This window comes from Felis catus, chromosome C2 (genome assembly GCF_018350175.1).
Source record: "Felis catus isolate Fca126 chromosome C2, F.catus_Fca126_mat1.0, whole genome shotgun sequence".
Taxonomy (NCBI): domain Eukaryota; kingdom Metazoa; phylum Chordata; class Mammalia; order Carnivora; family Felidae; genus Felis; species Felis catus.
In genome coordinates this window covers 129031382-129047447 of record NC_058376.1, presented here as the reverse complement: position 1 = coordinate 129047447, position 16066 = coordinate 129031382, and the positions used below count along the sequence as shown (strand labels likewise).

The following is a 16066-nucleotide window of genomic DNA, read 5'->3' as shown; positions in this document are numbered from 1 at the left end:
ACTGATGATGAACTGGGGAGGGAGGGAAGATTAGGGACATGTCTTTCTTTCCCTGGTTTCTAGTCCAGGGACTAGAGTTCACCAGCTGAAGCACAGAATAGGAGAGGCAAGCTCTCCGGTGGCTCCATTGTGGACACCTTGATTTGAGATGCCCATGGATTGTATCTATTTACAGTAAGAAGTTCAGGAGCAGGTTTATGCTCGGGGGAGAGGTCTGTGCTGGAAATATCAATGCAGGAGTCACCGGGAGAGAGACAACTAAAATCATGAGTGTGGCAGAGACCAACCAACACAGACAGGAGAAGCACAGCTCAGAGAGAAACAGACTCAGGAGAGGGTGGTGGGGTGCCCACAGAGAGGGGACAGCAAGGGGAAGAGAACTTAGCCAAGGTGTGATAGTAACACACTAAAGAAAAAATGCTGAGTGTGTAAAGGCCAGAGATGCTCATGCTAACTCTGGCAATGTGGGCAAGAATGCTGGAGGAAAAGGCTTTTTAGCTTAAAAATGGATGGGGTTTCAGCAGTGGAGGAGGAAAAGGCCCCCCAGGGAGTGAGAAATCAGGGGCAGAAAGGCCCAGAGGCAGTTCAGAGAGCAAGATTTCTTTGAAAACCACCTGCAAACTGCCTCCCCCTTGTGTGCCTGTGTGTCAATTTCTCACTCTCGGTTTTTTTTTTCCCCCTCATTATTCTCCTGACTCTTTCATTCTGTCTCATCACTATACCTCATCTTTCTCCCTCTCCTTCCCCTCTTCTCTTTCTTCCTCCCCCCACCCCCCATCAGAAGGCTCAGTGAATCAGACCAAACAAGAGTCTGGCCTCCCCAGGAAGAGTCATCATTTCCCCCGGGGAGCCAGCGAAGCCATTGTCCTGGGAGAAATGGACAGCCCGGGCCCATGCCAGCCCCTCCCACAGCTCCACCCACCTCCCTCTCCAAGGGCCACGCCTGCGGCCTCGGGTTCGGACCCGCGTTCTCTCTTTGGCAGAAACGAGGCCTGGAGAACACCCTGCACGACGCCAAGCACTGGCACGACATCGAGCTGCAGAACCTGGGCGCCGTGGTGAGCAGGCTGGAGGCGGAGCTCAGGGAGACGCGCTCAGAGGCGGAGCAGCAGCAGCAGGCTCGAGAGCATCTGCTGGCGCACAAAGCCCAGCTGCAGAGGGACGTGGCGTCCTACCACGCCCTGCTGGACAGGGAGGAGAGCTGGTAAGCCCCCGTCTTCCCGATTCCCGTGAGTGACAAGAAGACCTGCCCATGGGTTTGACATGAAAAGTTTTTCGAACGCTAGAGAAGTAACTAGGGGAAGGGGCGCCTGGGTGGTGCAGTCAGTTAAGCGTCCAAGTTCAGCTCAGGGCATGATTTCGCAGTCTGAGAGTTCGAACCCCTGGTGGGGCTCTGTGCTGACAGCTCAGAGCCTGGGGCCTGCTTTGGATTCTGTGCCTCCCTCTCTCTCTGCCCTTCCCCCCCCCCCCCCACCATGCTCTGTCTCTCTCTCAAAAATAAAGAAACATTTAAAAAAGGTAGTAAAAAAGAAATCATCCTCAAACTCCCAACACAAACATACACACACACACACGCTCCCACAGCCTAGGTCCCTGAAGGGTTTTTTCTGTTCATATATTCACATAATGCAGGCACACACGGACACACACACATGCACACAGACATACCTCTATGTGTTCATACATACTGAGTACACACATGATGTCTGTTAGGAATACTTTCAGCTGAATGTAATAGACCCTCATTAGTGGGTCCACAAATCAATGCTCCTGAAACTTTAATGTGCACTTGAAACGCCAAAACCTGGGCATCTTTTATTTTTATTGAAGTATAATTAACATAGTGTTATGTTAGTTTCAGGTGTACAAAATAAGGATTCAACAATCTGTACCTCACTCAGTGCTCCTCAAGATAAGTGCTCTCCTTAATCCCCATCGCCTATTTCATCCATCCCCCACCCACCTCCCCTCTGACAACCACCAGTTTGTTCTCTGTATGTAAGAGTCTGTGTTTTCACTCATATGTAGAATTTAAGAACAAAAGCAAGGGGGCCTGGGTGGCGCAGTCGGTTAAGCGTCCGACTTCAGCCAGGTCACGATCTCGCGGTCCGGGAGTTCGAGCCCCGCGTCGGGCTCTGGGCTGATGGCTCAGAGCCTGGAGCCTGTTTCTGATTCTGTGTCTCCCTCTCTCTCTGCCCCTCCCCCGTTCATGCTCTGTCTCTCTCTGTCCCAAAAATAAATAAATGTTGAAAAAAAAAATTAAAAAAAAAAAGAACAAAAGCAAATGAACAAAGATAAAAAGAGAAAAAAAAACAAACAAAAAAAACAGATTCTTAAAGATAGAGAACAACCTGGGGACTTTTTTTTTTTTTTTTTTTTTTTTTTTTTTTTTTTTTTAATGCAGACACTGCTTCACCAGGTCTGGGGTAAGGCAGGAGAGTCTTCACTTCTAACAAAACCCCCAGGTGGTGCCCATAACTGCTGGCCCAAAAAAACCACAGTTTGAACAGCAAGGGCATAAACCACATTTATCTAAGAGTTCCAGAAATAAGGTGGTGTAGGTTACTCAATGATTTCATTAAGGTCCCAAGCTCTTTCATCTTTCTGATATACCATCCCTGATATATTAGCTTTCTGTCTTCATTTTGTCACCCATGGTTGCCAAATGCCTGCCACAGCTCCAGACATTCATGGCAAGAAGGGGAGGGAAGAGGGAAACAACAAAAAAAATCTTTTCCGTTTGTGGCTCTTTTCTTTTATCAGTGAAAGAAAAGCGTTTTGAGAAGCCCTGCAGTGGATTTTCCTTATATCACACTGATCATAACCTGTTCATGTGACCATTCCTACCTGCAAGGGATGCTGGGAAAGCAATGATTTAGCTTTTCCAGCCTCCATACTGGAGAGAGACAAGGGATAGGAATGGCATATATGCATCTGTGTGTGTATGTGTATGCTCACACACGTATGTGTATATATAGTCTTTTTTAAATGTTTATTTATTTTGAGAGAGAGCGAGAGAGAGAGTGAGTAGCGGAGGGAGAGAGGGGAAGAGAGAATCCCAAGCAGGCTCCACGCTGTCAGTGCCGAGTCCCATGCAGGGCTCAATTTCACATACCTTGAGATCGTGACCTGAGCCGAAATCAAAAGTCAGACGCTTGACAGACTGAGCCACTCAGGCTCCCCTGCAGTCATTTTTTTTAACGGATAAGAATTCTAGGAGCATATACATAAGTCTTGAGGCTCAGTTTCCTTGCCAGCTCTTTAAGGAAATCCAAGCCTTTATTTTATCATAATTCTGTATTTCCCTCCAACGCCCCTTCCAAGACATACATTGAATAATGAATAGAATATCAGCTCTGAGAGACAACTTAGTGATTCTACAGTCCAACCCCTCAATTTCAGGGAGAATGCTAAAGCCCAGAGCAGAACATGATGTGTCCTTGATCACACGGGAAGGTGGAGGCAGAGCTGGGACTAGAGCCCAGGTCTCCTGGCTTTTCCAATGTGCTGTGCCACATTTTTCTTCTGAAGGCAAGAGATCTGAATAGAAGCAACCTAATCTTCCCTCCTTTCAAATGGAAAATATGTCACCCAGCTCCTTTCCAACTGCCTTTTTATTGGATTGGTTTCTATTGATTATAAAAGCTAGATGCTCCTAAGAAAGCTAATTTTTTCAAATGCCCATGAACATCTGAATAAATACATAAAATTGTTTTAAACATATACAGAAAGTAATGAGTTAGGCTGAATGTACTTCAGGAATATAAGAACTCCATTTAGTGAGTGCCTGCTATGTGCCAAGATAGTCTTAGGCTCTTTATCTTCATTTCTCCCCCAAACTGCCAGGATGACATCATTCTCCCCATTTTATAGACAGGAAACAAAGCCTCAGAGAGCTTAAGTCATTTGCCCAAAGTCACATATCTAATAACCATGGGACAGGGGGTTGAAACCCAAACTGCCTTGCTCCAAAAGCCAAATTTTTTCCTGTCCTATACTGCTCCCATGATATCTTTACTAATTTTCATCATCTATGACTTCTTTCACATGTATGTATTTTTTGTTTGTTTCAGCTAATGAAGAAACTTCCTCTTTTCATAAAGGAAATGCTTCCTCCCTCACCAAGTGACCAGTGAAATTCCTAGAGGAGTTCCTCCACACCCTCATAGACTCCCACCACCGCCCTACCCTCCTGAGCTGGATTCCCTGCTGGATTCCCTGGTTGATTCGGCTTAATCTGAAAAGCATCCTGGAAGTGGAGAGGGTCCTTCTGCCTTAATTTAAATAGTCTGTAGCTTGATCAACCTCCCTTGTGCCTCTCCAAATAAAGGCTTTGTGTGTGGCTTCCAGTCTGCCCACCTTGCTCGGCCCACTGTCAGGTGGAATGGATATCACATTACCTGGCCGGCTTTTGCCAGCCATTCTTAAAGGCTTCTGCAAGGGTCCTTGAGCTTGACGCCATCTGCCTCGTCATCCAAGGGCCAGGCGCTCTTGGGTTTATGGACATAAACGCGCCGCTTAGGCAAGGCTTGTGCTCATGGCACGCCGGGTTGACCCAATTTGGGGCAAAAATATCACTCTTGCTAGAGAGAGGATTGGCGCAGTACTTTATCGAATATATCATGATCACAGACATCACAGAGCATTCAGATCTCTTGAATGAACTCTGCGCGGGCACTCACGTGCAGACACACACGTGCAGACACACACATTCCACTGTGATTGGCAGTGGAAAGGGTACTTCAATTTAAGTACCCTCAATCAGTTGAAAGGGTACTTCAATTTAAGTCTTGTGGGGGAGGGCATTAATTAGGTTGTGGCTGCCTATCCCACTTGCAGCCTCGGAATTTTCTTCCAGGATCCTTCCCCCAGCCTTCTCAGGACCCAGCCCACCCAAATATGGTTCATGAATCGCCCCCTACCTAGGCAAGACTCCCTGCCTTCTGATTAAAACTGAAACCACCACCTGTGTCCTACCACGGGCTCTTAGTGTCTCCAAAACCACACACGCAAAGCCCAGTCTTAATTTCTTAATTCTTCCCCCAAGCTTCTGTCAGTCCAGAATTACAGACCCGCCACCCAGAATTACAGACCAAAATATCCAAGCGGAGTCTGTTCTCACAAGTGGCTAATCCAGCCGAGGCGGGGGAAGTGTCCAATATGGGCATATTCAAAGACACCCTCCCCCCCAGCCCTGGGATTCCAAATAGCCAAAGCCGACATAAACAAAAGAAACCTTCTTTACCCTTAAGAAAGCTTAGAAGAAAAGCAAGGCAAGAAGCGGAGTCTCCTGGCTGAAAATGCGCCAGCTGGTTTCCCTTTTTGGCTTCTAGGATCAAAGGAATTGTATTCATAACTCGTGTGTACAGGATAGGTGTTTACAGTTTGCACGACACCTTTACATAATTCAGTTTGTTGTCTGAGGCACGGAAATAGCCAAGGCACCACCTACTGCTACGTTTCAACAAAGCAGCCATCCCCCCACCCCCGCCACAGCCGCACACCCCAGGAGTGCCCACAATTGAAGCACTGGGAGCAAGGGCCTCCCTAGAAGGCAGAGCGTGTGCCCTGGCCTAGCTATGGTGGATGCACTGTACACGGAGGTCTTTTCTTTTCTTTCTTCCTTGTTAACAATTAATTTCCTGCCCCCCAGCCAAGACCTAAATCCCTAACCTACACACAGCTGGAGGGCCCCGAAAGGTCAGCCATCAAAAGGAGGTAATTCTGTGTCTGAATGGCCATGCGTTTTCCAGAACCCGGGAGCAGTTTCAGCTATTGGACGCAGGGGAGGTTGGATTTGCACACCATCCTGAGTTTCCACCAGTGTGCTGTGTGGGGCTGCACACATTCCATCTCCTCTGCTCCCTAATCTCAAAGAGCAGCTGCCGTACGTAAATCATTAAGTTAATCATCCTTTGGCAGGGAGAGCCCAGGCAGACTGGTGCTTCCAGTTCTCAGCAAGGCTTCTTGCTGTTTCTAATGAGGCTTCATTAACAGGTAAGAAAAGGCACTGCTGGCCCCCCTGATTCCGCTAGGGCCTTATTTAACTCGGGCTTCCTCTCACAACATCCGGTAAAATTACACTCTGGCAGCAGTGTGCTGACAGGTGGCTGGGGAGGCTGCTGCTTCTGTTGGTGTCAAGGACAGAGCATTTGTTCGGGAGTGGACCAGAGAAGGGCTTCCCACAGACTCCTCCAGAAGCGCAGATGCGTGCTATTTCCAGACTAACGCCACTGGCCTCTGGCCCCTGGGGCACGGTGTAACACCCAGTGAGACTGCTAGAACGTCCACTTGCTTTCAGACCAAAGAACAAACTCACCTTCGTTGTCATCTACGACACTTCCGAGCACCTACTCATCTTGTTGGACGTCAAGGATACCAGGAAACAGAAGCCGCTTTCTGCTCCGGTGGGTTTACAATCTCACTGGGAAGTCTGGGTGTGCACATGAAAGGAAAAACAAAGCCAAACAGGCCAAGCAGGCACATTACAGTTTGCACGACCCCTTCCTATAATTCAGCTTATTATAGAAGGCATGAAAATAGACATCCGGATCTGATCTCTGTGGGTTTTCGGTAAGATGATTCAGCAAGAATCCTCAAGGCCCATGCTGGTCTCTGATTATCTCTAAATAACCCACAGATATTCTTTCTTTCCCCAGACTTATTGAGATGTAATTGATAAACAGCACCATATAAGTTTAAGGTGTATAGCATCATGATTTGACATACATATATATTGTGTAATGATTATTACAGTATGTTAACATCATCATCTCATATAGACACACATATAAAAAAGAAAAATTTATTTTTTCCTTGTGCTGAGAATTCTTGGGATTTACTCTTAACTTTTACATGTACCATACATTAGCTGTGGTCATCATGTTGTACATGAATCCCTAGTATGTATTTCTCTTATAACTGGCAGTTTGTATCTTTTGACCACCTTCCTCCAATTCCACCCCCCACCTCTGCTAACCACGGATCTAATCTCTTTTTCTAACAGTCTAGTCGTTTGTTTCTTTGATAAGATTCCACATACAGATGAGATCAGACACTATTTGTCTTTGTGTGACTTATTTCACTTAGTATAAAGCCTTCAAAGTCCATCCATTTGTTGCAAATGACAGAATCTCCTGCCTGTTATGGCTAAATAATATTCCCATCTGTGTGTGTGTGTGTGTGTGTGTGTGTGTGTGTCTATATATATACCACAACTTCTTTATCCATTCATCCATCCATACACACATCTTGGCTATTATAAATTATGCTGCTATGAACACGGGAATGCAGATATCAACTTGACATAATGTTTTCATTTCCTTCAAATATTGTCCCAGAAGTGGGGTTGCTGGATCATATGGTATTTCTATTTTTAATTTTTTGAGGAACCTCCATACTGTTTCTCTTACAGTGTGCATCCCCACGAAGAGTGCACATCTTCACCAGCATTTATTTCTTGTATTTTAATGCTAGCCATTTTAACAGATATGAGGTGATATCTTATTGTGGATTTGATTTACATTTCATTAACAGTTAATGATGTTGAGCATCATTTCATGAACCTGTTGGTCCCTCATCTATCTTCTTTGGAAAAATGTCTGTTCAGGCCTTTTGCCCATTTTTTAAAATTGTAATTTGCTAATTTATGTATTATCAGACATTAATACTTCTTCCAAAGTTGAATATATTAATTTTTTTAACATTTATTCATTTTTGAGAGACGGAGAGACAGAGCACAAGCTGGGGAGGGGCAGAGAGAGACAGAGACGCAGAATCAGAAGCAGGCTCCAGGCTCTGAGCTTTCAGCGCAGAGCCTGACGTGGGGCTCAAACTCATGAACTGTGAGATCATGACCTGAGCCGAAGTCAGACGCTCAGCCGACTGAGCCACCCAGGCGCCCCTGAATATATTACTTTGAAAAAAAAATTGCAGAAATCAGCATAGGGCTTTGGCTATTAAAGAAATGAGTGATTTTCAACATATCTGGAAGGGTAACTAATTTTTAGTACTCTAGCTGCGCAGAGCTGTGTCGTCCCAATCTGTTAGCATAACATTGAGTTTACCAGTTATTACAAACGAAACTGCACGGGCCCTTTGAGGAAACATGTGACACCAGTGTAAGGGTGCCGACAGCAGCCAGAATAAGAGGATTTTCTTACAAAAAGGCAAGAGTAAGTCAAGCATTAATGGAGGTTTGATACTACTCTTCAGGGAAGCAAAGCTGCCTGTTTCATATTCTAAGTGATGAAGCGGTAACACATACGCGTGATCATCTGACCTAGTAGCTCACTGGTGGGGCATGATGACTACGGCTGGCCTATCACCCATACAGATCTAACATTTTGCAGTCTGAGAGCAGGGACTTTTCGCTGAATAGTCTTATCCCAAAAGTGAGGTCCTTCTTTGGAGAGAAAGGGCACTCTGTCCCTAGGAGGACTAAGGTGGCAGCACCAGGGCTGATATGGTCCCCAGTCAGGACAAGAGTCTCCAAGTAGATTAGAAATGAGACACGATCTCTCCTTGTATATGCCCTTGTCTGGCCAGTTGACATTTCGACTTTGCTAAACCAAACACCTGTTCTTCTTGAAACATCTCAAGGTGCTAGTGGGATACGGCAGCGGGTCATCCAAAATGAACCACTGCATGATGAGTGTCTGCCCAGTTGGTGGCCTGGCACCCCAAGGCTGATGCTGCCACAGCTGTCCCTGCTGCCATGCCAGAGTACATGAGCCATATGTCCTGTCTGTGGTCCTTGGCAGAGTCACAGGGCATTGGGAAGTGACAGCCTTGAAATGCTAGGACCCCTACTTTTTCCTCCCCCCCCAGATTTTTAAATTTATTTCGAGAGAGAGCATGAGCAGGGAAGGGGCAAAGAGAGAGGAGAGAGAGGATCCCAAGCAGGCTCCACACTGTCAGCACAGAGCCTGATGTAGGGCTCAAACTCACAAACTGTGACATCATGACCTGAGGTGAGATCAAGAGTTGGACGTTTAACCAACTGAGTCACCCAGGTGCCCTGCCCAAAACTTTTTAATTAGATTATTTGTTTTTTTGCTGTTGAGTTGTGTGAGTTCTTTATATAATTTGGATATTAACCTCTTATCAGATATTTGGTTTACGAAATTTTTTTCCCGTTTAATAGGTTATTTTCCATTTCATTGATGATTTCCTTTGTGTGCAGAAGCTAATTTTTAGTTTATTTTAGTTCAGTTCAGTTCCACTTGTCTGTTTTTTACTTTGTTGTTGTGCTTTAAGTGTCTTATCCAAAAAGTCATTGCCAAAACCCATGTCAAGAAGCTTTTTTCCCTATGTTTTCTTCTAGGGGGTTTATAGTTTTTAGTCTTACATTTAAGTCTTTAGTCCATTTCAGGTTAATTTTTCTAAGCAGAAATAGGATGTGGGTCCAGTTTCATTCTTTCACGTGTGAATATCCAATTTTCCCAGCACCATCTGCTGAAGAGACTGTGTCTTCCCCATAGAGTACTCTTGGCTCCCTTGTCAAATACAAACAACTGTATACGCATGTGTTCACTTCTGGGCTCTAAATTCTCTTCCATTGGTCTGTGTGACTGTTTTTTTGTCAATATCACACTGTTTTCATTACTATAGCTTTACAATATACCCTCAAAATAGGAAGTGTGATGCCTCCTGCTTTGTTCTTCTTTCTCAGAATTCCTTTGGCTATGCAGTCTTTTGTTGTTCCATATTAATTTTAGGGTTTTTTTTTTCTACTACTGTAAAAACTGTCATTGGAATGGTGATAGGGATTGCACTGAATCTCTAGATGGCCTTGTGTAGTATAGACATTTTAACAAGACAAATTCTTCCAATCCATGAACACTGGATACATTTTGGGTTGTGTTTTCTTTGATGTCATTCATCAATGTCTTATAGTTTTCCGTGTAGAGATCTTTCACTTCTTTGGTTAAATTTATTCTGAGCTATTTTGTTATTTTGATGCTATCGTGCCACAGATATTCTTTCACGAACTCTTACATCATCTTTTTTGTTTTTATAAATGGCAAAAGAGAATGGTGCCTCTTTGGGGCAATACTAGCATCTTATCTAGGGTTGCTGAACTTAACAAATAAAATACAGGACATCCAGGTAAATTTCAATTTCAGATAAACAATGAATAGTTTTTTAGTAGAAATACATCCCATGTATCGTATCAGACATACTTCTACTAAGAAAATCATCATGCAGCCCTAATAGTATCAGACAGAAATAGTCCATCCTCACATTCCCCCACAGTTTTCTGACCTCAAGTGATTCATGAAGATTTGTCTGGCATTTCTAGCTTGGCTATCCCAACACCCAAGAAGGGGAATGGGTGACCCAGGTCATGCTCTTGCCCAGTCTTGATTGGAAACTCAGTCTCCTGACACAACAGCACAGCAGGCCCAATCACGTTCAAGATATTAATCTGCTGGTTGAGTGAAGAAAGCATACTATTTTCTCAGCTGAAGTGACTGGCTTAATTGGATCATATAGACCAGTTATTTTGAACAATAGGTGGAGCAGGAACCAGAGTAGATCCCAGCATAGATGTGCTGTGTTGCAGCGTCAACAGAAAACCCAACTTTCCCTGTCACGCCCAAGAGGAAATACTCCGTTTTCTCTTTCTCCTCCTCCTGAGAATGAAAGACACTGAGTCAGGTTTTCAGTGTACTTTTGGGGTTGGACACAAAAGCTGTGTTGCCCTTTTGGAGAATGGGCTTTGCCAAGTAGATGAGCAAAAAACTCCTGAATTTCTTTGGACAAGCCATAGGTACTTTGGCCTTTTTGTTGTTGTTACTCATTTTGTTTTGTCTCTACAGCTAAAGTTCTTATTGATGACCTACCTAGGCAGGAAAAATGTATAAATGAGGTTCAAAATTTTAAATTAAAAAGTCTAGGGGCACCTGGGCGGCTCAGTCATTGAGTGTCCAACTCTTGATTTCTGCTCAGGTTATGATCTCACTTCTTGTGGTTTCAAGCCCTGCGTCGGGCTCTGTGCTGACAGCTCAGAGCCTGGAACCTGCTTCAGATTCTGTGTCTCCTCTCTCTCTGCCCCTCCCCTGCTCACGTTCTGTCTTTCTCTTTCTCTTTCTCTCTCTCTCAAAAATAAACATTAAAAATTTTTTAAAAATTAAAATTAAAAAATAAAAAGTCTACTTGGCAAACCTGACTAGATAATTCAAGCAAGTTGTCACCAAGTCCCTTTATGTCAGTGTTGCTATGGGGACTTTGAGATGGGAAACAAAAGGGCAGGAATGAATAGACTAGTGGTAGGTTAAGCACCTCATCACTTAGCTACTAGTGACCAAGAAAAAAGAGGCAAGAGAAACATGTAGGGTAATAACTGTCCTGGGGAAGTAAAATTGTGGTTTTATGTATTATTTGGGGAATTCAGTCCCAGCAAACTAGCAACCATCGTGCTCAGCAGCTCTCTCCTCTCCAAGATTAAATCCTCTTCCCCCCCCAAAACAGTTATGCAGCCTCTGTTACATGTCAACACCTGCTAGGTGCCACGGGTATGGAGACCTGCCTTTAAATAATCTAGATCAGCACGGTCCAAAAGAAATAGAATCCAAGCCTTGTACATCATTTTAAATTTTCTAATAGCCACATTTTTAAAAGGATCAGAGGGAAACAGGTGAAACTTATTTTAATAATACATTTTACTTATCTGAATATATCCCAGGTCCTAACATTTCAGCATGTAATTGACATTTTAAAATTATTAATAAGGTATTTTAGATTCTTGTTTTGCTACTAAATCTTCTAATCAGGCTTCTAGTTTACCCTTCCAGTCCCTCCCAATTCGGATATTAAATTTTCCTCAGAAGTACGTGATCCATATTTAGATTTTACAAAATGTATAGTTAAAAAAAAAAAGTAGATTCACAAACCCAAGTGGTCCCAAATATACTTAGAAGTTTTTCAATAATTGAATTGAGGACCAAAAATTGTTTTCCTTTGATGTTTATATTTTTTCCTTTGATCTATGTTAACAAAACCTTGTTCATCTTCTTTAGAATTTATTGGCTTTGAAGCAAAAGCATATTGGCTTCAAAACCACACCTGTCCAAGTTAAGTAAACTCACTAACTCTTGTGTTCACTCAATGTTATTAGCATCATATTTAAGAAGGTATGGTATGTATTGAAAAGCAACTCTAATAAATCTGTAACTATCTAAAAAAAAAAAAAACCACTTTTCAAATTTGTCTTGTAAGTTTTACAGGGCAAATATCCTATACTGCTTCTATTTTTAAATTAAAATTTTTTTAAACGTTTATTTATTTATTTTGAGAGAGCGAGCTCGCGAGTGGGGAAAGAGCAGAGAGAGAGAAGGAGAGAAAGAATCCCAAGCAGGCTCTACTCCGCAATGTCAGAGCAGAGCCCCGTTCTGGGGCTGGAGCTTGCGAACTGTGAGATCATGACCGGAGCCAAAATCAAGAGTCGGATACTTAACTGACTGAGCCACTCAGGTGCCCCTAAATTAATTTTTTAATTAATCAAAGTTAAATAACACTTAAAATGCATTACCTCAGTCACACTAGCTATGTGTGGCTGGTGGCTACTGTTTGGACAGAGCAGATAAAGGTTGAGTAGAGGTGGGCGGGATGGATAGATAGCTTGTGAAAACTACTACAAGCTTATCTGTGGGAAGTCCTGCTTTCACCTCCTCAGCAATGTGAGAAGTGCTTGGTAGGGGCGTGTCCCAGAGTATCCTAGGCAGGTGTAAATAGAATGGCTGCCATTCCGACTGTTACACATGCCTCCTACGTGGCTCAGGTAGCCCTCCACTCCACGGAACTGCCTCTCATAACCAACTCTTTTGGAAGGAGTCCCTTTGTCAGAGCTCTTGAGCCTCCTATGACAGGTCTTTTGTTTCATGCCACATCCCTCTCCTTTCCTTGGCCCCCTAACACACAAGCCCTGGAGAGGGTGAGCTGAATCAAAATTGGCCACCATGATCTCACCACTGGCCCCCTCTTGCTCAGATGCATCATTCTACAAGTCTCTTCTTTCCCTTGTAGTGATTTTCTCTCCAAGTTTCCATAGTCTCTCAATCCAGCTTTATCAGGACTCACCCCAACGATTTAAGTTCCTCAGACAGATATGAACCCCATATTTGGACTGTATTCACATTCTGCCCTCAGCCCCATGCCAGTCAGGGCATATGACCAGGCATCTGTTTCAAAGTCCCTAAGTATTTCCTGAGTTTTAAGAAACTCCTGAGTTATCAGTAGTCACTGTAGGCTAATCTCCCCAGAGTACAAGAGGGACATCCAGCGGGTAGTGTGGTCCAACACTAGCCTACTTGTCCCAACTGGTCCCAGCTTGAGGGTCCCATTATATATTATGTTCATGGAACTTAAGGCATCATTGATTATAAGATGCACCATCACTGCGAGTAACACTAAGAAATAAAACCACTTCATCGGGGCGTCTTGGTGGCTCAGTCAGTTAAGTATCTGAGTTCAGCTCAGGTCATGATCTCTCGGTTCATGGTTTCAAGCCCCATGTGAAACTCTGTGCTGACAGCTCAGAGCCTGGAGCCTGCTTCAGATTCTGTATCTCCCTCTCTCTCTGCCCCTCCCCCAGTCGTGCTCGCTTGCTCTCTCTCAAAAATAAATAAAAATATTTTTAAAAATTAGAAATAAAACTACTTCAAACAGAAGTCTAGTAGGAGACCCCAGATACAGCTGAGACACTAAAGACCTCAGTAGAGGAGGAAATGACAAATTTACAGAAAAGAGATAGCAGGAAAGGAACATGCAGAGTGGGGCAGCAAGGGAAGTTGCATGTTTCAACTCTGCCCCTGGGTGGAGGGAAGGAAAATATCTTCCCTAATCATTTGAACCCCAAGTTGGTTCTCATGCAGACTGTAGGACCATTTGTGCAGTTCAAAACCCTCAGAATGAGGTCTCATATTATTGAATTCACTGGCAGGGGCAGAGCCCAAAGCTTATAGAATTTGAGGCCATCTTTAGGAAAATGAATACAAAATATCTCTTATTCTTGCAAATTTTACAAAAACATATGATCGTATGAAACTGCGACTAGGGCCCTTGCAGGGCTTTGGAAGAGACACATGAGGGAGGGACCCTGAGGCCGTAGTTTCATTGGCTTCAGGTAATCTGCCTCCGCTTCCAAGAACAAACAAAAATTCTCTATGAACAAACCCAGTTTGAATCCCACTGGACAGCAATAACACACCACCAGCTGTTACCATATTCTAGTTTCAGAGATGTTCAAGTGTGAGATAATGTGCTCTTAGGATGGATGATTAATGAAATTTGGTACTTTAGAAAGGGAAAATGGTAACATAGATCTTGGCCCTGACCTGGCTGACACAATAACAACAATGAGGATGGTGATGACCATTCGTCAAGCTCCTACAGTGTACCAGCCTCTTACAAATGTCTTCCTCTGCCCTCATGAGAGCTGAATGCTACCACCAGAGACCTGAAGATGCAGGGTGGTGATTGCTACCATATCCACGATTAGCTCACCCATTTAGTCAGTGTACAAATTAGCCGGGTCACAGAGAATAATTGCAGATTATCACAGAGTAATCAAATGGTGACGTGAATCACAGCAAGATTGCAGAGGTGGCATTTAAAAAAAAATTGTTATGTTTATTTTTGAGAGACAGAGAGAGAGAGAGAGAGAGAGAGAGAGAGCATGAGCAGGGGAGGAGCAGAGAGAGAGGGAAACACAGAATCCAAAGCAGGCTCCAGGCTCCGAGCTCTCAGCACAGAGCCTGACGTGAGGCTCCAACTCACGAACTGTGAGATCATGACCTGAACCAAAGTCAGACGCTTAACCAACCGAGCCACCCAGGCACCCCAACAGAGGTGGCATTTTTTACATGGACCTAGCCAATGCTTTTCTCCCCATATTCTTCTACAGGGACAACAGTGTACCTTTACTGTATTGCCTCAGGCTATGTCAACTCTCCTGCACCTGCTCATAATGTAGTCTAGAAGGACCCCGGCACACCAAGCTGATCCATTTCATGTTTTCATCATGCTAATTGGACCTGGTGGGCCCGAAGGCATCTAGCAAGTAGATGCCTTACTTAGGAAGCATGCCAGAGGATGGAAGGTAAGCCCTGAGAACATTCAGAACACTGCCACATGGGTAAAGCCTCTGGGGTTCATTGGGATAGATGTTCTAAAGTGAGTAGTGTGGGTTGTAATTTACACCAGCCACCATGAGGGAAGAGGCACAGAGCTTGATTTTCAGAAGCAATACAAATCAATTTGGGCTGAGAACTAGTAACTCAGAAGACTACAAGGTTTTGGGTTTGAGGTTTTTTTGTTTTTTATTTTAACATAATTTCAGATACAGAAGAGTTGAAAGAATAGTCAAAGAATTCCATTATACCATTTGCTCAGATTTCACAAATATTAACATTCTAGATAGATTCTTAATGCAGTTTTAAACTTTATTAACTTCAGAAGTATAAATGCTACAAACTTAGAAAAAATTATTTTAAAGTTAAAGCATGTAAATGTCTTATATACTTACCTAGCTTTAGAAATTTTGACGGGCTGGGGTGCCTGGGTGGCTCAGTCGGTTAAGCATCTGACCTCAGCTCAGGTCATGATCTCTCAGCTTGTGAGTTTGAGCTCTGTCATGCTCTCTGCTGACAGCTTAGAGCCTGGAGCCTGCTTCAGCTTCTGTGTCTTCCTCTCTCTCTGCCCCTCCCCTTCTCATGCTCTGTCTCTCTCTCAAAAATAAATAAACGTTAAACAAAATTTAATTGAAAAAAAGAAGTTTTGACTGGCAAACATTGACACAAAAAAAATTTAAAAGTTAATATTTAAAATTCATTAAATTGAGTAATAAGTTCTAACGGGTAGACTTTATTCTTTAGAATGGTTTTACATTTACAGAAAAGCTGACAGATTTACAGAGTTCCCATTTACTCCCTCTGCCACACATTTCCCCCTATTATTAACTACACACATCAGTGAGGTACACTTATTACAATCAGCGAACCAATACTGACACATCATTAACTAAAGTCCATAACTCACATTAGGGTTCAGTCTTTGTGTTGCA

At 43.6% G+C, this 16066-nt stretch overlaps 1 protein-coding gene and 1 long non-coding RNA gene across 2 annotated transcripts in view; both read left to right on the top strand.

Annotated features, from left to right (window-relative positions):
* The window catches only part of BFSP2 (beaded filament structural protein 2), a 68776-nt gene extending 64427 nt beyond the window's left edge, over positions 1 to 4349 (top strand). Inside the window, exons 6-7 of the mRNA XM_003992114.4 lie at positions 984 to 1204; positions 4074 to 4349. Coding sequence (XP_003992163.1) covers positions 984 to 1204; positions 4074 to 4077 — 225 coding nt within the window. The 3' untranslated portion in view covers positions 4078 to 4349. The remainder of the gene's footprint in view (positions 1 to 983; positions 1205 to 4073) is intronic.
* A 1921-nt stretch (positions 4350 to 6270) lies between these two features.
* The window catches only part of LOC123380131, a 44641-nt gene continuing 34845 nt past the window's right edge, over positions 6271 to 16066 (top strand). The window contains exons 1-2 of the long non-coding RNA XR_006585499.1: positions 6271 to 6407; positions 14909 to 15103. This is a non-coding gene — a long non-coding RNA (uncharacterized LOC123380131). The remainder of the gene's footprint in view (positions 6408 to 14908; positions 15104 to 16066) is intronic.